The sequence below is a fragment of the Scomber scombrus genome, chromosome 17 (assembly GCF_963691925.1).
Source record: "Scomber scombrus chromosome 17, fScoSco1.1, whole genome shotgun sequence".
Classification (NCBI taxonomy): domain Eukaryota; kingdom Metazoa; phylum Chordata; class Actinopteri; order Scombriformes; family Scombridae; genus Scomber; species Scomber scombrus.
Window position 1 is genome coordinate 18,221,042 of NC_084986.1, and position 23,953 is coordinate 18,244,994.

General features: G+C 40.2%; 1 protein-coding gene across 1 annotated transcript; it reads left to right on the forward strand.

Moving 5' to 3' along the window:
- The first annotated feature begins 237 nt into the window (after nucleotides 1-237).
- On the forward strand, nucleotides 238-23,953 carry LOC133997372 (beta/gamma crystallin domain-containing protein 1-like). The gene is made up of 22 exons (XM_062436948.1): nucleotides 238-252; nucleotides 527-1,935; nucleotides 2,455-5,827; nucleotides 6,453-6,626; nucleotides 7,326-7,364; nucleotides 8,120-8,238; nucleotides 9,210-9,363; nucleotides 9,630-9,769; nucleotides 11,273-11,399; nucleotides 11,912-11,947; nucleotides 12,753-12,913; nucleotides 13,122-13,245; nucleotides 14,435-14,580; nucleotides 15,920-16,046; nucleotides 16,858-16,887; nucleotides 17,010-17,122; nucleotides 17,629-17,761; nucleotides 18,961-19,100; nucleotides 20,602-20,725; nucleotides 21,324-21,482; nucleotides 22,609-22,771; nucleotides 23,657-23,953. Exons 1-22 carry the CDS (start codon nucleotides 238-240, stop codon nucleotides 23,743-23,745), a joined length of 7,095 nt encoding a protein of 2,364 aa, XP_062292932.1. The 3' UTR covers nucleotides 23,746-23,953.

The window sequence follows — 23,953 nt, forward strand, 5'->3', positions numbered from 1 at the left end:
TAAGGGTAAGTTGATCTTGAAATTACTGCCAAAACTTATTGCTCTTAGTTACAGTTATGGATGGATCTATCACTTTGTTAAGGCAGATTATCTTTTTTTTTTATGACTGTTTTCTACTCTTTCAAACTTTCTATTGTTTATCCTGCTGGAATGATTTTGTTTTTGTTCTATGCTCTGTAGGAGTTTATGTTCTAAACCAAAATCATGTTCACAACCTACATAAAGAGTCTGAATGATATGGTATTTACTACGGTAAGCTTTCAGGTTATATGCACTCCTGCATGTCTTTGCTATGCTGAGAGATGCATGGCCATACTAAAAAAAAGGTCTATGGACAAACAATCCCTACTTATATTTACTTTTGATCATAAACCTGCACTCCCTGTCTTTGTTCATAGACAGTTTGCTGTATTTGCTCTACGTGTAAATAAGTTTGCATATGTTCATTTGCTATGTGCATGTTTGTTAACAGCTGCTGCACATGTAAGCACACATTTAAGTGAGTTTTTCCTCTGCTTTACTCTAGTCTGAGAACCCAGAGGATCAGCCGACCACTGGGGTCTTTGGCCGAATCGGGAGCTGGTTCTCTCCATGGAAGGGAAAAAGTCCAAAGGTTCCTACAGAAAATTCCTTGCCAACTAGTGATCAGGCTGTTAAGTTAGAGGGAGAAGAGGAGAGTGAGCAGTCTGTGACACGGCAGGCAAGGGAACAACGGTTGGAGGAAGAAAAGGAACACCGCTCCAATCCTAATTCTCTGGGTCTCCGCAGAGACACTTTCTTCTGTGAAGAGGAGGACGCCACGCAGTCTGCCCACAGGGACGGCTTCGTTGTGAGCAGCAGTGAGCCAGGAGAAGGAGGTCCAAAAGAGGAGGAGTTTGTGGCGTGCAGAAGTAGGAGAACAGGGCAGGGCAAGGAGAGGGAGGAGAGTAGCAACGGTAATTTGGTGAGTGGGAATCCAGAGAATGCCAGTCATCTGACACATCTGTCTTCCTCTTCTGAGCAAGGCGTGGTATGGGATTCTGACCAGGTTCATACCAAGCCTCAGGCCCAGAAACAAGCACAGGCTCAGGCAGGCAAGAGGCTCCATGTGTACCTGGAGGAGACTAGTGTGATTCAAAGCGGCACAGACACCTGTGCTAGACAGGAAGTGGTCCGTACCAAAGTCAATAAAAGCTTACAGATTCCCCCTAAGGCAAAGTCATCCACAAGTCTTGAATCATCATATAGCTTAAGTTTAACAAGCACAGAGAACAAAAAGCCAAATGTGAGGCTCCCTGGTGGGACACAGGGTTATTACAGTGCCCTAGCAGGAGTGTCACTGAAATCACACAAAGACTTACGGTTAGAGACTGAACCTGATCAAGAACAAACAGAGGCAGACAGCATGGGGCGTAAAAACGCAGCCAGAAAAAAATCCAAGAAGAACTTTCAGGGAGATGCAGGGAGCACCCCCCAGGAAGAAATACCCTCCAATGCACACCCTGTCCCAGAGGGATTCCCTACATCAGATGACTCAATGAACAATCCTCAGGGCAAAAGTCCAACTCACATGGGAGAGTCATCAGTTAACTCCTCCTCCAAACACAACCCCACCTTTCAAGCCTCACCTGCAGGAGGGAAAAGTAAGACTTCCTGCCCTGACACGGTCAAGCATTCGGACAACTTCCAGGACTCAGTCACTTTGGCATGTGTGGTTGATGGGGGTACAGACATGGAGGATGATTATAGCTTTTACAAAGTGGAAAGGAAGACAGAGACACCAGAGTCCAAACGCAGGAGTATGAAGGTTTCTTTGAGTGAGGTGAAGTTTTTTACAAAGAATGTGCCTTTGAATGCTGAAGAAAGTCCGGCAGGAGACGACCAGGATTTTAAGTCAGCATTAAAAAGTACCAAAAATGAAGTAAAGGATAAGCCCAAAACAGAGATTCATGCAAGGTAAGTTTTCACCTCATGATAAAGAAAGACAACTGTTTGAGATGTGGTAATGATTGAAACAATGACTTGTGACATATTCATAAACTGCAGTGCGTATACCAAAGCTTTTAAAATGGCTTATGTTTCAGGAATGAATATTAAATGCTACAATTAATGAACTTCGAACGTCAGACAACATTTGAACCTACCTGTTAAGCTTTTGTCTAACATGACATTGCTGTAAAAACAGGCAATGTGCATTAACTGCTATGGGTGAAATTTCACAGGTGTGTATCCACAGTGAATCAATGGTGTGAGTCAGAAGACAAAGTACAACCTTACGCTTCAAGATTGGCACTGTAAAACACAGATCTGATGAGAATATAGGTCATATTAGATTAAACAAATCACCCAAATATAAAACTAACTTTTGCCAGCTAAATATATTACACATACATTTATTAAAAGCTGCTTAAACTTTCATATTTTGCAGAATACATAATTTATGTTTACATTTGTACTTTTGCCCACCACACACAGACTACAAGATCTTGAAAAACTTGACGAGGAGCCTAAACCTGCTGTTGGCAGGATTGGAGATAAGATCAGCCTCTTTGAGCGCCAGGCGGCAGGGGGCCTCAAGCAGACCTTCCAAAGCCCAAGGAGTGCTGATGTCTCCCCAGTCAGGAAAGCCACTGAGAGGGTGAAAAAAGACTTTGAGTTGTCAGATCAGAGGTCAAAATCAGCTGAACGTTACAGCACTGCTAGCTCCAGGTCTGAATCACCTGTCGGGGAGAAACCAATGACGATCAAGGAGCGAACGAGGAACTTTCTAAAAGCATCTTTACCAGCTGAGAAACCAGCACTACCTCAAAAGCCAGCCATGACAGGAATGTCTCAACAGTCTTCCTCGTCTGTGACAGTTGCTGCATCAAAGTCACCAGAACTGGACAGTCAGGGTAAACGGGATACTAAAGAGAAGGTAGAGACAATGGCAATGTCAGAGATAACATTAAGACCAGATAGACAGGATACCGCTATTGTGGGGGTAAAGATTTCCATTCCTAAAGAACAACATACAGAGTCCAAAGTAAAGCAAACAGAGACCTCAAAAACAACAGACCAAGGTACAAAATCAGATGCTCCAGCTAAAGGGACAGGTGATTCTGCAGAGCTGACTAACAATGTAAGCCTACCGGTCAATCGCCGTAGCAGATCAGGCTCCCGTTCTAAAAGAAGGAAAAGCAGAGAACCAGCCAGTCCCCTCAGCCCAAACAGCCAAAACAAGGCAGACCAATTTAGTAGTACACAAGAGTTCACTGCTGTAAAACAACAGGGGGATGATACAGAGGAGACTGTTTCAGCCTCCAAAGATTTCACAGAAAAAGTATCATTACCAGTCGATAAAGCAGAAGGAAATACATCAGATAAACAGCCTGTTTCTGATACCAAACAGCAAACATTTAAAAATGAACTGGAGGTATTAGGCAAGCAGAAAAAACAGTTAGATTCTTCATCTAAAAAAGACAAACTGTCCAACAGACAGGAAGGATTACCTGAACCATCTGTCAACAAAGATGAACCTGATACTGCTCCTTCTAGCAGAGGGACAAAGAAACCTATTGACAAGGTTCCTATTATTTTACCCCAAAAGGAGGAAAAGGCAGGGGGAAACAGCCTCTCATTCACTAAAGAGGGTAAAAATGCCTCCAAAGACAGCAGAGAAATACCATCCTCCTCCCCCTCATCTTCATTTGAACGACTTGTTGAGAAGACTCCTTCAGTGGAGAAAGACCCACATGTTGAAGCCCCCAAAACAGATAAAGAATTCTCAAGGCAATCTGAATCAAAAAGTAAAGTAAAAGCGGGGCAGCCCAGTAAAAAAGACACAGGGCAAACACAGCAACAGCAAAACAACAACACAGAACTAATAAATCAGACTGAGGCCAGAGAAAAATCCAAAATAACAGAGAAGGAAAAAACAAATCAGAGTGAGAACCAAGGCAACGAAGAACAACAACAGCTCTTGCCTTTAAATAAAAAAAAACCAAAAGGCGAGGTTTCACAAAATGTACAAGGTATCTCAGGGACAGAAGGAAGCATTGTGAGGGATGATCAGGAAAACAATGCTGCAACAAAGGAAGGAGCACAGCCTGTCAGAGGCATAACAACATCAGAAGCCAGCCGGCCAGAACCAGCCTCTCAGTCCTCAGACAGTAGAGTTGGATCATCGGACCTCCCCGCTCCAACACAACACATAAATCAGACGGTGCCTAAACACCCAGAAAACACTGCTGTTTGTGCCCAGGCTGGAACCAAGAGTGAGAGAGGGCCATCCAAGGGAGAAAAGGCAACAAATGGGCCTGAGTTGCAAACAACATCTACAGAAAGTCCTGGAACAGAGGCAGGGCCAGTGGTGATTGCAGCCGAACCGCAGCCTAATTCTGTATCTGTGGAAAAAACAGAGAATTCAGCCGATGACTCACATACACATGGAGCTAATGATGCTGAGTTCTCTAGTTCAAAACCTATTACAAAGGCAAATACAGCAGTTGAAGAAGCGACCCTAAAAGTTGCTAATGACACTCCAGTACTGATTACTGCACAGACTGACAATATGGCAGAGAAAAGCTCATCTGTTAAAGAGCCTACTCCTATTTCTGTGTCTAAGTCTGTGAGCAGTGAGGTATCAGGCCAGGATGATGGAAATAAAAGATCAGTTGACAAGTTAGTGGCCTCAAAAGTCAAAATCTCAGCAGGTAAAATGAAAGCAGGGCTTAGCCAAGCACAGTGTGAAGAAACAAAAACTACAGGAAGCATAAATGATATCACTTCATTCAAGGGCTCAGAAAAAATAACACACAGCTCTCCTGGCAAAGTCAAAAAGGAACCAGCCAATATAAAGCCTAAGCAGATTCTAAAAGAGCTCCCTTCCTCAAAGGCTAATAAGCTGATCCTAGACTCAATCCAGCATTCCATGAAGAGGTTCAATTTGCCACGAGGACTAAGCAAAGATGATTCAGCATTGCGGCAAGATGCCCCTTCTAGCTGGCTGGATGTGGACTTTCCAAAACAGAAACGTAAAGTCCTGAAGCCAAAACTGAGTTCCTCTGGGAGTGAGAGCAATCTTCTGGACACTTCTGGTGAGCTAGATGATAATGATTTTGTTGAGAAAATCAAGAAGCTTTGCTCTCCCTTCTCTCTACCGCCTCGTAAACACAACCACCTCCGGCCCCCTCAGCCCCCCTTTGCGATGCCGGCTATCAAGGAAGACCACTTTGAGAAGTCGTTTGACCCTGAGGACTTCAAGTTTGGCTTGAGGAAGAATAATTTCGTCTTAGATACATCCACAAACCTCTTTGACAAGCTCCACAACACAGAGGTGAAAGCTGGTGTAAGGCCTGTCAGGGCTAGTTTAGCAGACAGGAGTATATTGCTCAGTAGCTTGGACACCAACTCTCGCCTCAAGGATAAGACCCCCGTCAATGATGAGGAGGGTGTCAAGGAAGAGAAAGATGAACATTTTAAAGTGAAGTCTCGCTTAGAGGGGAGCTGTGTCTTCAGCGGTCTCACCAGCTCTAGCATTAGAGGGAAGAAAAATGGAGCAGAAAGCCCCAAATCTGAGGTTGGGTCACCCACTGAAGCCCCCCTGCCCAGCACTCCAATTTTATCCCAGCCACCCCTGCCGAGCCCGACTGACACAGCTTTACTCAAAAACACACTGTCCAAGCAGAATCTTGCCCCAGGCAAAAGAGAGGAAGCCCAGGCTGTGGAGGCAGTGGTCAGTGACTCATGTCCTCCACTTCCCTCCTTCGACAACATCAAACTGCCAGACTATTTAGAGAAGTACCTCCCCCGAGAACCAGTGAAACCAGTGCAGAATATACAAGGACCGGAGCAAGTCAAAACGGAGGTCAGTTTTTCTGTACGCTATGTTTGCCAACTAAAAGTGATATGAATGTTAATGAATTGTTCACTTACAACATGAATTCATCAACCTATCGGATAAAAAAATACCTCCAGCAAGCAAAGACAAGTTGAAGTTAGGCAAAGCTATCGACCAATTACATCCACAGTCACTGTTTGAATTGTCAAGTCAACTACTCATACAGTGCTGTGTTCTGTTTAAACATGTTTCTAAATCACTATAAACCTACTTACAATATATTTTCTGTATTTTCTTGCTGTTATAATTCCTTCTGTTTATACTGGCCTTTAGATAAAGGTGCAAGGACAAACATGTTTTCAAAAGTTTATGTGAGGTTTAATATGAATGTAATATTTACACTTATAGTTATGGTATTTTTAGTGCAAAATTCTAAAGCCTCATATTATCTTCAGATAAACTTTTAAATATATTAAGTGTTGTGGATTTCGTCACCTACATTGTAAGCACATGTGGGTGGGATCTTCTAATTGTCTGTATGAACAAGAGGAATTATTTTAAAAAGTAAAACCTGTTCACAAATTGTGAACCTACACTTTAAGGAGCTCAATGAACAACTTTCACCACTTGCATGTTTCTGTTTATGCATCAGGTTACTGGAAAAATGACAAGTCCAGTCCCTGTAGTTGAAGCAGACCTGCTTGTAAAACCAGGACTGGTGTTTCCTGATGCTGTGTCTTTTCCTGGGATTCCTCCAACCGCAGTTCCAATACTCCCTGAGATTAAACAGCCTTCGTCTCAGCCGTCGGGGATACTTAGTGATAATGTAAGTGTGCCGCATGTACACTAGAAAAGGATAACTAATAATTAAGTATTACAATTTAAAGCTGGATGTCTCTCCTAAGAAAAGCTTAGACTTTCAGGCAAACACACCTGCTTGCAGCAATGGCAGGTGGAAGCTATTTATATCCAATGTGTGGTGCAGCTTCTTTTAAAGGTTTTTCTAATCTGATTAGCATTCTGGTATCAGGTATCATCATTAGTAGGAAAGGTTCTCTAATGATACTAGCATTGGATCTATTGTGTGGTTTGTCACTTTGATGTCATTTGAACAGATCAGAAAAACAGTGACTCAAGATCATTTGCATTATTGATTAATGTGATTGGTTTTCTGTCCATTTACTAATCAATGATTAGACTTGTCATTTTACTGCGTTGATGTAACAAGAGGGTTTTTCATTTTCCTTTCACTGTAATTTGTGGCTGCCAAACATCACCTTTAGTGCAAGTATGCTGTATAAAGGAACATGTTTCTTTTTAACTGGGTTTGCATCTTAGTGTATTAGTGAAGTAAGAGCATTTAAAACAGAGTAGTCTCCATGGACCCTCTGTGTTCCTATTAATCATTGTGCATGGAGCGGCTGCACAAACAAAGGCAGATTAACTTCTCTTGCATTTCATAGATATTTGCTATGCTCTGCCGTCCTTGGCGCAATGATAATAATTCTGTGTTTTTGCATTCCAGATAAGAACCGCCAGAGGGTTTCACAAGCGTCGTGGAAAGGTACAGTAGGCATAGCTTTGCCCTCATGCAATAGAAACAAGATGGTGAGAGGAATCTGGAAAGACAATGGTTGTCTGGCAACATCTGCTTTTCATATGTTGTTCTTGGGGTAAACAAAGAATAGTAACAAAAAAAAAAAGAAAAAGCAAGTGCTCATCTGGATGTGATTATAGTCATGGAATTGAGTGCTGCCAACCCAGTGCAATACTTGTGGTACTTCACTGTTGTGGAGCTTAATTGCCGATTTAGTCGCAGCTACAAGAGAGAGAGATATTCCCTGAGCACACAGCATACAGTATTTCACTTCACTGTTTCGCCTACACATTTCTAAAATTCCATCGACCTCCAGCTAAAGCTGTGCTGGGAATCCACAGTAATAAACAAAAAGCACATTGTATGAGAAGATTTTGGCTTTTATTATATATTTTATAGTTATTGATTTTGGCTAAATAAAGGAAAGCATTATTGACAACAGAGTCCAATGTTGCCAGTTTCAGTCAGTAGATCATTATTCACAAGATTCAATGGTCTGTTGACATTAATAACCCTAACCCTAACCCTAACCCTTCACTTTAGATAAACGTACATATGCTTTCACTGTAGCATACAAGAGTAATGACAGAAAGCTCGATGTTATAAGGTCCAGTGAATCATGATAAAATGTGATGGAATAAGGCATTTTGCCATTGATTATTTCTCTTTGTAGTCAATGGGATTGATTTTTTGTGACACTGCCCTTCTCTGTCTCTGCACAGATGGTGTTGTTCGAGAAAGCTCACTTCTGTGGCCAAGCTTATGATATTTACGGGGATGTAGCAGATGCTACATCTCTGCAGTTCTCACCCCTCATATCCGTGAAGGTCATTAGAGGATGGTAAGCGTTATTCAACCATGACTTGTAGAAGATGAAAAGAAAATGTCAAGTGTGGTTTTTAGGATACATTGTTGAGCAAGTTTAGCCTTTAATGGAGAGTTGATGGTGGAGAAGCAGTCAGGAAACAAGGAGAGACAGAGGTGGGTACCATTAACAAGGTCCCAAGCTGGAGTCGAATCAGGGAGTTACAGTTATATGGCATGTGTGGTAACCTTTTAGCTACCAGGGCACGCCTGCAGTGTAGTTCTAATTAGTGTTGCCTGGAGTAATCAGGAGACCTAATTAAATAAAATATCAGCCATAAGACCTAATGAGTGCAGATATGTGCCAGCTCTTACCCTTTTTTTCTTTAACAACAAGTTTCTCACATATTGATACATTTTACACACTTGCTTTCTACAGTCTGTTCTGATAATTATGTCATTATGAATGAATGACCTACACTTTCATTACTGGCTGATATTTAAAGAAAGTATTGGACTTTAGGGACTATGCCTATTTGCTTTCTTGCTGAGCGTTAGTAGAGAAGATTAATATTACTTTCATATCTCTCTGGTACATGTATTGCTACAGACAGCAGCTCATTAGTGCAGTGTACTATAAAGACAAATGGGGAAACAGCTAGTCTGGCTCTATCCAAAGTAACACAATGTAGTGCAGAAACTTCCTGAGGAGACTTCAGGAAGTAATTGGCATTTTTACAGTTCAATTTTCTGGATGGATTAAACAAACAAGATACCATATACTAATTAGGGGACTCTCTTAGTCGGCAGTTTTTGTTGCTGTTTCACAGAGCCAGGCTAGCTGTTTCCCTCAGTTATCAGTCTTTATGCTAAGCTTAAAGTATATAAAGTGTATTGTGTATTTAATGTCGAAGTATTGCTTTAAGACATACTTTTACATGCTTTTATCCTGGTCCTTTTTTGTCTTTTTAAAAAACATATAATAATGTGTTTTTGTTTTCACTACAGTTGGGTGTTGTATGAGAAGCCTGACTTCCAGGGACGCCTCATTGCCTTGGAGGAAGGCGGTATAGAATTGGCAAATGAGTGGGCAGACTCTGGGCTGGAGACAGACCCAGACAACCAGCCAATGGTGATTGGCTCTATTCGACTGGCTGTCTCTGTGAGTGCACACCGGATAAACGCTTTGACCTTACCCTTTCATATCTCTATATCTACATAATCGTCACCTCCCATGGCCTTCTGAAGTGTAGCTAATATGTGATATTGCCTTATTGATATTCAGTCCAGGCACATTCAGGGGAGAAAAGAATACATGTATAATAGACTCTGTTTAGTTGAGATCCTGCTGGGCTGCATTGCAAGGAATGATTTAAGGACCAATATGGGCCTCAACTGATTGCTGTGTTTGTTTCCCTTTCTCTGTAGGATTACAACATCCCCCATATTGATCTGTTTACTGAACCAGAGGGACACGGCAGAGTAACACCGTACCATGACGATGCAATAGAGACGGGTTCATTTGGCATCCCTCTGAACACTGCTTCCATCCAAGTGCACTCGGGGGTGTAAGTATAGCTGTTTCAGCAAATCCAATCATTCATATCCCTGTGATGGACCTCTGGTGAAGCTTGCATGACAATAACGAACACGCTGACAAAATCGAATGATTAACTACACACATGGTCTTCTTACTGTGATTGATCAGAGTGGTAGTTACCTGGAGATTAGATTTGATTTGAAATACAATACATCTAAGCCACAGGTGCTTTAGAAAGTAGAAGCTTTCTTTGCTTTGCTGCAGTAAAGCGTAAAGTGCAGATTATGAGACAATCCCAGTTCTCTGATTTTTAAATTGCCAGTGGCTTGCAGACCCACCAGAGGAGTAGAGTTTGGACATCTTGCACGCTGTGCTCAAGGTAGAGCTGTCTTCTTAATGGGATGCTCTGAGTGTTTGGCTTTGACAAATAGCTGAGAGACTATAATCATTAATATGCTCCTCAGTGTTTATCTTTGTCTTTGGTTTGACTCTCACTCATTCGCCTGCTCAGGAATCTCTGTCATGCTGTTGCATGTTAGAAAAGAGACAGATGGGCGGGGGGCATTTGGAAAGCAGAGTGAAGAGGTGGAGACTACATGGAGAGTGAGAAACAGACAAAGGTGTGGAGAGAATTTGGCAAAAGGGAGAATGTTTTTTCCACGTGAGAGGTGTTGGCATTCAGGACATTGTGTGCCCTACCTCTGAAGGAAGTTAATGACAGTAAGCCTTTTCCCCACAGCTACTTTTGTAGGTTAACCTTTGCATCTTTGGAAGAAACCTTTTGTAAATCAGATGCCATATGCTCAGTTCCAATATGATTCTGCCTTAGTAGCTCCTCCTACATTTTTTTGTTGTTGCAACAAGCGGACAACTGTTGAGCAGATGTAGTTTTCTGTTTAACAAATTTACTGTAACGTGCACTTAACCCAGTTCAGTGCACTATGCAAAGTGACTCATTGGCTTCTTAGATTGTATATCTTTCAGCACTCCAAGGTCAGTATCACTTCCTCACCACTGACTGAATGAGCTGGGTTTATCATTTTCTGCAAAATCAGTATAAGTCATTGTCTTGCTTTGCATAATGGCTCAAAATGCCAGAGGTAGGGTCACAGTTCCAGCAGAGGCTGCCCATGTTGAAAATGAATTGTGGAGAAAAATGCTTTGAACTGAAGCATGACATTCCCAAGATATGTTATTATACAATGAATAGCTCTTGTTCTCAGCCCTAGCTGCATGACTCATATCTGAGGTAAATAAAAAACACCCAATTAAAGTGATTTAATAATGCATTATGTACTGAGCGGAAAGCATCAGTCATGTTTGTCTGTGTAGTTAATTAAACAATAGTGATCGCCATGTGGGAAAAACAAGCAGTGTATACTTCTTTATCTTATCACTGTTGTATAAAAGCAACACAACATATAAGGTCATGACACATGTGCTTTTAAAACCACCAAGAGGCATAATGTGGAGGGACCTTTTGGTTTAATGCTTAATTAAAATGGTACGTGGGTGTTTTTCCTTCCTTCAGGTGGCTGGTGTTCAGTGATCCGGGGTTCGAGGGCATGCTTGCTGTGCTGGACATAGGAGAGTACCCTTATCCTGAGACCTGGGGCTTCCCATCACCATTCATAGGATCTCTCAGACCACTTAAAATGGTTTGTAGCATTTCTCTGCAACATCATAATCCAGACTTCAAAGGATTGCACATTTGTTTTAAATAGAAATTGAAACATCATCATCTTGTTAACATTGTAATTGTGAGCTTGCTAGCATGATAAAAGTTAGTTTTTAACTTTACAGCCTCAGAGCCACTTTATGCTCACACAATTCCTCCTTTTTCATATTCTATCAATACATTTGTGCCTGCTAAGGAATGAATACAAATAGCTTTCATGCACAGTCTTTTCCTCATAAATGATATGTTTAAGAATGAGTCACTGCTGTGACTTCGTGATGTAAATGTTTCTTAATGTAAATACCCTCTGAGTCTGTCTTGCACACTGTTAAGACAGTCAGTGTGAACATTAGCAGTAGCTAATTAGTTACCCACAGGGACAGACGTTCAGGTCAGCATGTATTAATTGCCTTTTCTCCCTTTCTGAGAAAAAAAGAAATAAGTAATTGCTTTTTCTTTCGATTGCTGATGCTAATGTTGCCTCTGTTCCAGGGTGGTTACAAAGTGGAGAATCCCAATGAAGTCAAGGTATGTCACAGTTTTGTTCAAGTATTTCACTTAATTTATATAGTATCAAGATATGAACTGTTAATATAAATCAATGTAATGTAAAATGATTAAGGGAAAACATGTTTTATAAAAGGTCTGCCGGCATTGTGCGTTGCATTCTTGAATCAGTTTCTCTGGTCAGTGGTGTGTTAATCTTACTTCAAACTAAAAATGAATGAGATCTCAAGAAATTTCCATTGTATCACTGTGTTTTGGAGCAGACATTTTCAAGTACATCATATTGTATGTGAAAGATTATCCAATAACAATATCATCATACAAGATGAAAACCCCTGAGTCACAAGTGTTCATCAAAAGTCTCAAGTGATGTTTCTTTGAAGGTCAAGGAGAATATTTCTTTAGTACAGAAAAACATTTTCATCAAGAAATAAAATATTACCCAATGTGATAACAGCTGTTTTCTATGAATATAAAGTCCTCCTTTTATACGGAGCCAGCTATGTTGCACTGCCATGTTTATACAGTAGCCCAGAACACAAACAAACACTGGCTCTAAAGATTGCCCTTTCCGGTTTTTGTGATTTTCGCGATGGGAGGGGGCAGGTAGAGGTATTCAGTTGATTTCAATCTACAACCTCACCACTAGATGCCATGAAATCCTACATGCTGGTCCTTTAATTAAATTAATTTAGATTACAAAAATAGAGAATAAACAAAGACAACAAAAAAAATCCAAAACACAACGTAAATACCTGCTTATCTACTAAACCTATGTGAATGATGAGTCATGTTTCATGTTAGCCTCTTTCTTTCTGTGCTACAGGTTGTGATGTATGAGAAGGCCGACTTTGAGGGCACCTGTTTGGAAATCGACAGTGAGGTTTTCAGCTTTTGTGACAGTGAAGGAGACTTTGAAGCAGAAGAAGCAAACCTTGACTCAAAGGAGCTGACGTCTGTGGGTTCCTTAAAGGTCATCGGAGGACTGTGAGTTTTCATTCATCTGTTGCACCATGTTTAATTCTCTTTGCTTGTACAGGATTGATTTAGGTGGAAATCTTGGCTTGGAGCAAAGTTTATCTAGGACTAACTGGAACTGCTGCCAGATGATGATTTTGAGGTTACGTAATGCAGTCCTAATTTACAAATGCAGCACTAACAAGCAACTATTCTGCAACATCTTCTTTCCATCCAGCTGGGTGGGCTACAGCCAGCCAGGATTTGAGGGCCAGCAGTACATCCTAGAGGAAGGAGAGTACCTGGACTGCAATGACTGGGGAGGCTCGGGGCAGCTTCTGTCACTGCGACCAATACTGTCTGTGAGTACTGCACCATATATATAAATATACCCAAATCATCTATTAAATGACAGAGAAAACTATAGGCAGAAAAGTCTTTATTGGAGAATGGATTCATAACAACCAAGTAAATAAATAAAAAAAATGCAAAGAATAAAGTTTAGTTTAATGAAGCTATGGCAAGGGCATAAACCTGTTAATTAATGTTGGATTACTGACCTGAATGCGCAATTTCATAAACAAATCAATATTAACTTAATACATTGGGTAAACTGATTTACTTGCCAATCCCTAGAATAAAAGCACAATTGTCTTTTTTCCCTAAAAGCTTACATAAGGCCTTATGATTTCCACAATGTGGAAAACATGGACAGAATCACAGAATGTGTTAATAAAAATGGAATCAACTGTAAAACAAGGTTTATTCTAAAATGTGGATGCAGATTATAAAAGTTTTCCCTGCAGCACCTAATCATTTAATGCTGAGTCTCTACTGCATTTTTGGTGTCATGTTGGGCTTGTTGCTGCAGCTTCTGTCATCTGCTGTTTGTGTCTGTGGTTCACTGTGTGTGGGGTTCAGATCCTCCTCCACACACACACACACACACACACACACACACACACACACACACACACACACACACAGTCATGTCAAAAGAGGCGCTCTGAGATGGCGAAGTCATCCAAAAAAAAAGGAATTTGACAATAAAACCTAAATTTAGAGCAGAGCAATATCCAAACTATAAACTTTGTTTTGCTCTGTTTTGGGATTTCTTTTTTAATGGGGCACAGTACTATCACTCACTTAAATATGAAGGATTACTTCAAGCCATAGTGCTTATCTGTTTCACCTCTTCATGCTCATGAGTGTACTGTGTATTAAACATTTCAAATTCACTGATATTAATTTCATTTAATGTATGATTACATTTGAATACATTTTGATCGTGTCTCATTGGATTGTTGAAATTGTATTCTTCCACACGTGATTAAACACTGTTTCTGAGGACAAAATGTGCTTAAATCGTAAAACACAGAATGCAGGAACATTAAAACAGGAACACAGAATTTGGGGGAAAATAAAACAGGATTGGGGAAAAATTTAAACAGATTTCATGGGGCCCTACTCACTTATTGGTATGTTTATTCATGATGTAGCTTGGGGTAATACTCATCAGATTTCTAACTAATGGTTTCATTTCTGCTGCAGGATTTCATGTCTCCACATCTCAAAATGTTCAGTGACAGAGATTTCGGTGAGCTGGGAGTTAACATTGATGTGAGGGTGCCTCTTATCAACATGGATGACACAGGTTATGGCATGAAGACACAATCTATTGACGTCATCAGTGGTGTGTAAGTTACAAGACTCTTACTTTAATCTATGTAACCTTTGCTGCTGCAAGAGCAGTAATGGGAAATAAAAGGTTATATGAGTTCACAGTATTATTACGTCTTTTGCCAAAGGAATTTGCTATTGCAATTCCTCTGCTTTCCTTTACAGCTGCTACTGACAAATGAAAACACACAGTGGGTGCTTTAAGTTGCATTCCTGTGTTTAAACCCAATAATCATCAAGCCTACGGTTCAGTCCCTTTGATATTTTTTTTAAGATTTATCGCCATACTTTGCAGCTCAGGTGCCTAGCAGCAAGGCTGCCCCACCCATGCCAACAGGTCAAGACAGATTACCTTGTTCACTGATGTTTAGTCTGCCACACCTCACCTCCTGAGAAAGTAAGCTGGTCTTGTCATCACACCCTTTTGCAATTGAAATAAATATGCAATAAATGCAGGGTGTGGAAGAGGCGTTCCTTGATGGTAAAAAATCGTTAACAAGGAGTACACTCCTATTAAGGGCTTTATTTAATCTTCTGTAGTATTGCCTACTACTGGAATGGTTGAATATCCAAGTAAAATGCCAGTGGGTTACTTGAAATGTGGCTGTGCTCCCGAGCTGTTTCTATTTTTGTTAGACTTTCTTTGTGCTATGATCAGCTGAAAAAAAATGCAGCTGTAAACAAAACCACAAGCAAATCAGAGTAATGAGATGGAGAACATGTAATGCTGATTACTGCGCCCTCAAGGGAGAAACAAACAAAATGGTGAATAATGTAGAGTGGAACATTTCGTCCTGCTTTTTGGGAGGCGGGACTCTCGCGGAATCGGAGGGTTATTCTTGCTGTGCTGCTAGCCTGTTATTAGATTGCACAGCCTTGCCCATGTCATGCTGCCATTCCTCCGAACCTCTGATTGGCTCAGTGTGTTGGCTTAGCATTACTGCGAGAGACTTGTTTTTTGTCTTGCACATTAGGGCACACACGGGCACTGCAAATGTAAATACAGCCCCCGTTTGTATTAAGAGCAGAAATAACTGAGCCGTCTACAATAACACACACTGCTACCCTAGACATGCCACATTTGCCAAGGGAGTATAGCACCCGACTGTCGAGATACTATCATGTGGGAGGTTATTATCAAATTGGACTGTGACCAAGAATTGTTGACATGCATGGTAAATGAGCAACACTTTGACTGTGTGTGTCGCACTGTTAAATGTCGTGCTTTTGTTAGTATGGGTGCGTCACATGTTCATCCATTAATTAACATGAAAAGGAAAGAGAAAAAACATGCTTTAATGTCAGTGTCAGTTCTGAAATTAACTTATGTTCCTCCTCCTCTGTTTTCTCTCTCAGCTGGGTTGTGTTTGAGGAGCCTGGCTTTTGTGGGGAATGCTATATCCTGGAAAAAGGTCTGTATGGTAGCCCGGAGGACTGGGGGGCGCTACAGCCTAGAATTGCCTCAGTGATGCCTGTTGTGGTGGTAAGAGCAGTGACTCAGACAAAGATATTAAATCTAGCTGTTTTACTTGGGTTTAACAAAAAATTGCCCACTCATTAAACAGACAGATCATGTAACAGTGACATTTTCTAATTATAGCAACAGCTGTGTGCTCAGTTGAGCAGCACAATTAATTGCAGACAATCACATCAAATGCAATTCTGGTTTCTATCATTAATAATTGTGCAGTTTTGCTTGATTGCTGTGTTTTCACTTCCCCTTATAGTTCCCAAGGGTTTTCATTGCATGTGATCAGTCACTACACTCATACTTGTGACTAAATCAAAATTTAAGAAGGAGAGCAATAATCTCCATAGGTACGGACGAACCTTTATATATTATTTCCAGAAGCATGTGACACAGGCAAAGTGAGAGTAAATTTATCTGTGCTTTGTAAGAGGAAAATACTCATCATAAGATTGAATGTGAAAACATGTTAGATCACTAAGGTGAGTCATCATGAAGCTGCTTTGGATTCAGAAGATGACAAATGGGCACAGATTCCATGCGAGGTCTGCTGTAGTGTTGCTACTGCACTGAAAACATCATAAACAAGCTTCTGCCTCCAACTTTGTTTAAATTATAAAGAAAGAAAAATAATAATATATTTGTATTTATCTTTCCTAACCATTTTAATATGTCTTTGAGAAATATGAGCACACTAGTAACCACTGCTGTGGTTTTTGTGACACAGAAATGACAAGAAATGGCACAGAAGTGCAAAATCTGTAATACTTCCTGTTGTGGTTTACAGTATGTTTTAGGGTCTCATTAAGTTGTTGTTTCATTCCAGGATGATTTTGACAACACAGCCAAGTTCAAGGTAGGTGATTGCAAAGCATGACAAGACACATCTTATCTTGCTGAGAGATTGTCTATTTTATCTGATGAAGTGTGTGAGGGGCTCAGAGTGGATTATTATTGTTTGGCTGTGTGTGTCCCCAGGTGCGACTCTTCTCTGAACCAGGTTTTCAAGGCTCTGTCCTCGCTCTGGAGGACAGTGTAACCTCCCTGCAGGAAGGTTTCTCCGTGGCCTCCTGCAAGGTTCTGGCGGGCAGGTGAGTAATGCTGCACTCTATGGGCAAAATATCACACTGGGGTTGTTGTTGTAAGGTATTAGTATCATTGTATTTGAAACAATTTGTCCCACCCTTAAAAACAGACTTTAGGAATATGCCCTTTTGGATTTCCCAAAGGTGATATGATACAAAAGTATATTTGGGACTCAGTATCTTCTACAGGCTGTCACTGCTCCACTTACTAAAATGTTTTATATGGCAGCAGCTTGTCATATACTGTACATCTTCCTTGCTTTATAATGCAGTATCCGTATGTAATTTATGGTTTCAGCCCTGTGCGTAGGTATGCTGTTCACTCTCAAGCGTGAATAATCTAGCATATCATAAATGTTACGACTCACTGCAGTGCCAGCATGTCATTTAATGCAAATATTAAAATTAGATATTTTTGTATTGCAAATAGTATCTTTCTACGTCAGTCAGTTTTCATTTAATCTCATTTTGTGCTCCTCTTGTCTGTGTTGTGCATTGTAAATTTCTTTCAGCTGGCTGGCATTTGAGGGCCAAGACTTCACCAGCACAATGTATGTGTTAGAAATGGGAAACTACCCGGACCTGAGAGCAATGGGCTGTGTCAGTGAAAGCTCTTCCATCCTGTCATTACAGCCTGCTGGCTTTGTAAGTTCTTTGCTATGTTTAATGTTTTTAATTCTTAAACACCTACCATTTTTTGGTGGTGACAGACTATTTCTTTAGGATTAAATTGCACATTGAATCAAACTAAAACAATTTATTCCAGTATTTATTACATTGTTGGACAGCCAGACTTTGAGTGTGAAGAGACGCCATATAAAGCTATTCTAATATTAATATCATTTGATCAAATGACTATGTGTAATGTGACAGAGGTATGCAGGTAGTGATGATCCCACAAAGATTTAGCATCTTTGAGCTCATTGTTTTGGTTTTTACAATCTGCAGCTTTAATTTTTTGTTTACTTGTACTGCACATCAGTAGGCAGCTGTTTTCAGTGGGAAGTTCAGATAAACCCACTGTACACTACCTGCCCAGCAACAAATACTAAACAGTTGGCAATTACATGGTGAATATGATGAAGCATTTAGCATCTGGTAGTCGCAACAATATTTCTAAATATTAAACTTACATACTCCAGATGAATGCTAATGTTGCTTTGTGTCTGGTGGATGTGTAAATAGGCAACGGCTTGCTAACACATTGTGTTACTTTATATGGATTTCAATGTCATGTTTCCAGCTTGTTGCACTCCCCCCAGCTCGTTAAAAATTTATAAGGCAGGTCAAGGGTCTCAGTTGTGCCATACATTGTTAACGGATTATATTTTATGGCAGGAATTTCTTTTTTAAAGTACTCGTAAGTCATATAAGTTTCTACAAAGAACTAGTAACTTGCGGGCAGAACACTGAAAAATTCAACTTATCCAACCATATACTTATTATCTTCAGGCACACAGGTAGGGGGGAAAAAACATAAAGATATATATAGTGATTTATGTACATTATAAGGAAATGAAAAAGATGAATTAAAAAAAATTATGTCAAAATATATTCGGTATCATACTGACAAGCAGCACTCAGAAAACCTGTGTAACCTTCTCTGAAAACATGTGTTACCTGTCATTGTCCTCTACATGACAACTCAGCTGAAGGGAAATTAAGTGTATCTGTATTAAGTCTCTAGTGACTAAGTGGCTAAATGCCAGCAAGCACTAAGGTGTGAGTGTGCCCATTTCCACGGTAACCTCACTATAACCTTAATTTCAACCAACATGACCTATAATACTCCCCCCACTCCATTCCTTAATGCATTTTCTCCCTCTTTCTCTTTTCCTCGGCAGGAGTTTTCACTGCCATCCATCACTCTTTTTGAGCGCTGTGGCCTGCGGGGGAAGAGGGTGGTTCTGAGAGACGGATCAGTCAACCTTCAGCTGGCTGGAGGCTGTGGCAGAGTCCAGTCTGTGCTCGTGGAAGGAGGCATGTGAGTACACAATGACTATGCTGGAATGTAAAGCAGTTGCTCAGCCGTCCCCAACTTCTCTTCTTAGTGTGAGTTTGACAGGTTCATGAATAACTGCCTGTTTGTAAGTATGTGTGTCTGTCTCTGCTGTGGACTAAACCCACAGTGCTGTCAAAGCCATTTCTTTTCTGTTAAAGAACACATGAAACAGAAAAACATCCTTTATTTTTCACAGACATGTTCAAAGCCTGGTTTTCAGCAGCTCCATGTCTGAATCCCTGCTGATCTTTTTTAATCTCTTTTGGGTTTGAAATGTATCAACTGCCAAAATGTGGTTTCAAATAGTTTTCTCAAGCTTTCTGACATCAGTTACAAAGTCATTCGCATCTGGCAAACCACACCCATGCCACTACTGTAACAATGACTCATAGACTTACTATACGTGTTGAATCTCAACAGACAAAGCAAGGTACTTAAATTGAAAGATGACAGATTTAGAGATATTATATTATATTTGGTGATGGTCATCTTTACATTTGGACAAACATACTGTGACACACATGTGAAGATGGCTCACTAGAGCGTTTTTTAGGTGAAGCAGTTTGGACCTGCATGGTTGCTTCACACATTACGATTTATCAGATGGAGAATGCAGGGTCAGCACATCTTATCTTGCGGTATGACAATACTGACAGATAGAGTGATGATGGAAACCTGCTGCTGATGTGTAAGATTCAGACTGTAGGTGTGAGCCCATGCTGATGAAACAAAAGGCTCAAAGTGTGCCAGAGCTGCCTCTGGAGTGGCACATTCCTGCTGCAGAGGAGGCAGGCTACCAGCCAAACAACAGAGCCATTGAGACCAGAGTTTAAAGCAAAGTTCAGCATCACTGTGAAAATTGGATTGCTGTGTGCCTCGGTACATCATCTTTGGCGAGGTGCTGTGTGAAATCCAAGACATTTCAGACTACATTTCAAAAGGAAACTGTGCTCCTGCCAGTAAGAAACACTACTTGGGTTGTGTTTATAGCATCACAAAAGGAAAACTGATATTTGTAAATACGGTAAACTCTGTTTCTCAGAGGCTGGAAATGTATTTGTGGTAGGCAAACCTGACAGGTGCAGGTATTTGCATGGGCTGCTGATTTCTAATTATGGATGTCACTTTCGTGACTGTGTACAATTGCACATTGTATATTTTTGCATTTGGCCTTTACTTAACCAGGATGCTCTTTTGAGGTTGAAATCTCCCTTCACCTCTAGTCTAAACTTTCAACTACATGTCCATGCAGACTGACAAATCACAAAATAAAACATGAACAGCCCAAATGTAAATATAAATATAAATTTAAATATACATATACATATACATATTAATATAAACACTTTGTAAACACAGTTTAACCTTCAGCACCTCGCTAAGACCAGTCAAAGTGCTAAAAGAGAGAAACTGATGAGAAAGTGGAGTTGCTTTGGTTGCAGCTGTTGAAAAGTGGGAATTTGTGTGTTGTTTTTTTTACCAGATGGATATTATATGAGGGAATCAACTATCGGGGTGCTCAGATGATGCTGAAACCTGGTGAGGTGCTCGACTGGCGTGAGATAAGCAACTGGAAGAAAATTGGATCCCTCCGCCCTCTTCTACAGGTTTGATGCACCACAGTGTTTCCTGCATTTAAAAATCAGCACTCCAACAAAGGTGGAAGTGCACTTGAGGTTTTATTTTTACACCTCTAAATGCACCTATACATCTTATCAATTTTTTAACCACTGTCAGTTCCAACAATTAAAAACTAACTCAGGGTGACTCAACTGAAAACAACAAAATCAAACGCCCTTAATTACCCTTTCATTCATTTCAAACTGCTCATTTGATGGATACATGATGACTCAACAGCCTACAATATAGAACATTTTGCCATTATCATCATTAAGTCCTTTGCATTATCTGATAGTGTTAATTATTGAGGCCTAAATTATATATTTTTTAATTGTAGAGAATTATCACCAAGCTTTGATGAGTTAAATTTGAACATTTACATTACTTAACTTGAAATCTGAAATGAAACTTTTATAAACGTTTTATTTGTACAGAGTGAATATTGCTGCCTGTAAAGCTTGGTTTTAATTTTGAGAAAAGGATTTTTAATTATTGTACATGTTAACATATTCTTTAAACAAAACGTCCTGTTATCTGCTGAGTAGAAGTATTGATTGTGTGTTTGGTCGTGTGTTTTGGGAACAGAGGCAAGTGCACTTCCGTTTAAGGAATAGACAGTCGGGGCTCGTGATGTCACTGACCGGAGATTTGGATGATATCAAACTGCTGCGGATTCAAGAAACGGAAGAGATGGATGGTTTCGAGCAGATCTGGTACTACCATAACGGGCATATCCGCTGCAAGGTACCAGTGCTGTTATTGTACTATTAACCAGTTCAGGGAAGGTTTGACTCGTGAATTGTGGTATGAAAGGATAGTGAATGAGCATTAAGATTAGCATTAGAGTCCAAATCAAGAACAGGTCCAAAGCACGTTGAGCAAAACGCAAGACTATAACTCGACTGAAATGAGAACTGAGTATTAAACATATATAGTCAGTTGATCTTCGATTGCAAAAGTTCAAACACAAAAACATTAAAAACCTCCCATAGTACTAACCGTTGATCCAGTATTTCTTATGGTTTTGTCCCAGTCTGGCTCCATGTCCCACCACCAGGCTTTTCTTCCTGTTTCAGACTGGACTGAGGGGAAAGAACACAGATAAGAGAGGTTGCAGATTATATTTAAGGACAACTTGCGAAACTGTTGCTTTCTACACTGACTCTAATTGGAACTAAGCGCTAAATTGAACACAAACACTAGTTATGTTATTCAGAACTGCAATTATCTTTTTTGTCATGCAACTCACTCTGCTTGACGGACTCACTTATTCATGTTTTTCTCAACAGCAATATATGCAGGTGTTAAGTTTGCTGTATTTGCTCAGTGTGACCTATTTAAATTACATACATGTAATTAAAAGACAGTTTAATGAATGACAGTTTTTATATGAAGAAGACTGTGGACTTTGCTCGTGTTTTATCTTGTTTTCACCAGTGTGCTCTTCCCTTCACACGTGCCCTGCTTTCAGCCTTGTTAGCTCTACCACTCTCCTTATATCTTCCCCAGCTTATCAGCTACCTGCCTGCCCTTGTGTCTCGCGACATGTTCCTTGTTTCATTAGTTCAGTTTGTATTTAAGTCGTGGTTTTCAGTTCACTTTTGATGGATCCTTAGTTTAGTCTGCTTTATTTGTTCTGCTCGTTCATTCAGTTTAGTTTAGCTCAGCCTGCACTTTAGCCTAAATAAACATGTTATGTAGTTTCTCTGCCTGATGTCTCCTGTATTTCCACAACATTATTAAGTCCACATGAAGTACAACTATCAAACTATAAATTCATTTTAATTATGTAACTTTAACCAACCCAGCTTCCAAAAGATATTCTAAATGTCCCTGACGCGACACCGAACTCGTCTCTCTGTGTTCTCAGCTGCTGGAGGAGTGCTGTCTGAGTCCCAGTGGCAGTGTGGTCATCGCAGGAGGCCGTGCAGGTGTCACACCGGAGCAAGACAACCAAGAACACTTCTGGAGCATCACGCCAGAGGGCTTTATTTTCTACACCCCCACCTCTGATCTGGTCCTGGAGGTGAAAGGTGAGCCTGCGTCATTCATGAGTTTCTTTAAAGAAAACAGTTTCTCTGGAATGTTTTAAGTTATATAATAGTTTATAATAGGAGACCTTCAAAGCGTAGCTCTTGAACAAAAACCCCAGCTGTAATGAGTTTTCCACAGAGGATCCAGATGCCAGAAAGCTTTAACAATCACAGTGAAAGTATTTTAAGGCTAACTAATAATACTCCAGTGTCTGTCAGCCTTCCAGACATTTCATGTTCTGGTTTTATGGTGAAGTCTTACCAACTGTGTTAAGCCCTACTCACCAGAAGGCACGAGAACATTACAGCAAATTGTAAAAGTATTTTCAAATATAACATTCTGTTTGATTTAAAAGTGGATTTTCCTCAACTTCACACTACTAGTAACTATTAGTTACTTAATATGCAAATTCTTTTCTGTATGCATGTGCCTTATTTCCTGTGCACAACAGCTACACTTGAACTGACAACTGGGTTTTCATATCCAGGAGGATTTGTACATAACTGTCAATTAGTGACACCTTGTGGACTACATAATGTTAGTGTACAAACGGTCATTCAATGCAACAAGATGCAGATTTTCATTTAATTACATTTATTGAGTACAGAAAAAATCTTGTATATATGAATAAATTGTTTTAACATTACCATATATTCACACCCTATGACAACACATGCAACCTTCAACGATGAACTGGATGTTTTTAAATGCCTCATTATCCAGGTGATTATATGATTGCCTAGTATATTTCTAATAAATTGAATGTTAATAATATTCAATATAAACTCATCCCAGATGTACTAACATACTTGAAAATAGAAATTGACCACACAGTATATTATCAGAAATATTAATGTAAAAACATCTCTTCTTCTCTTTTGCAGGGGGCAATCATTATGACAAAAACCAAGTGATTCTCAACACTATTGATCCAAATAAACTCACCCAAAGTTGGAATGTGGAGATTATATAATACACTGAGCTGCTGAACTGGATCACTAATATTATCAAACGAACAGCTCTACTGGAGGCTATGTTACCGTATGACGAGTGTTCAAGGACAACTTGCATCATCGGAGTGTCTGCTGAACCTTTGCTGCTGGAGGATTATAGTTTCCACAGAGGAAGTGAGCATAGGGAGCGATGGAAAGAAATCCGTAAGAATGTATAACTACCCACTT

Coding starts and splice junctions, on each gene's coding strand:
- LOC133997372 (XM_062436948.1), top strand. Junction 8,239..9,209: donor GTGAAGGTCATTAGAGGATG/GTAAGCGTTATT, acceptor TTTTCACTACAG/TTGGGTGTTGTATGAGAAGC. Junction 17,762..18,960: donor CATTACAGCCTGCTGGCTTT/GTAAGTTCTTTG, acceptor TTTCCTCGGCAG/GAGTTTTCACTGCCATCCAT.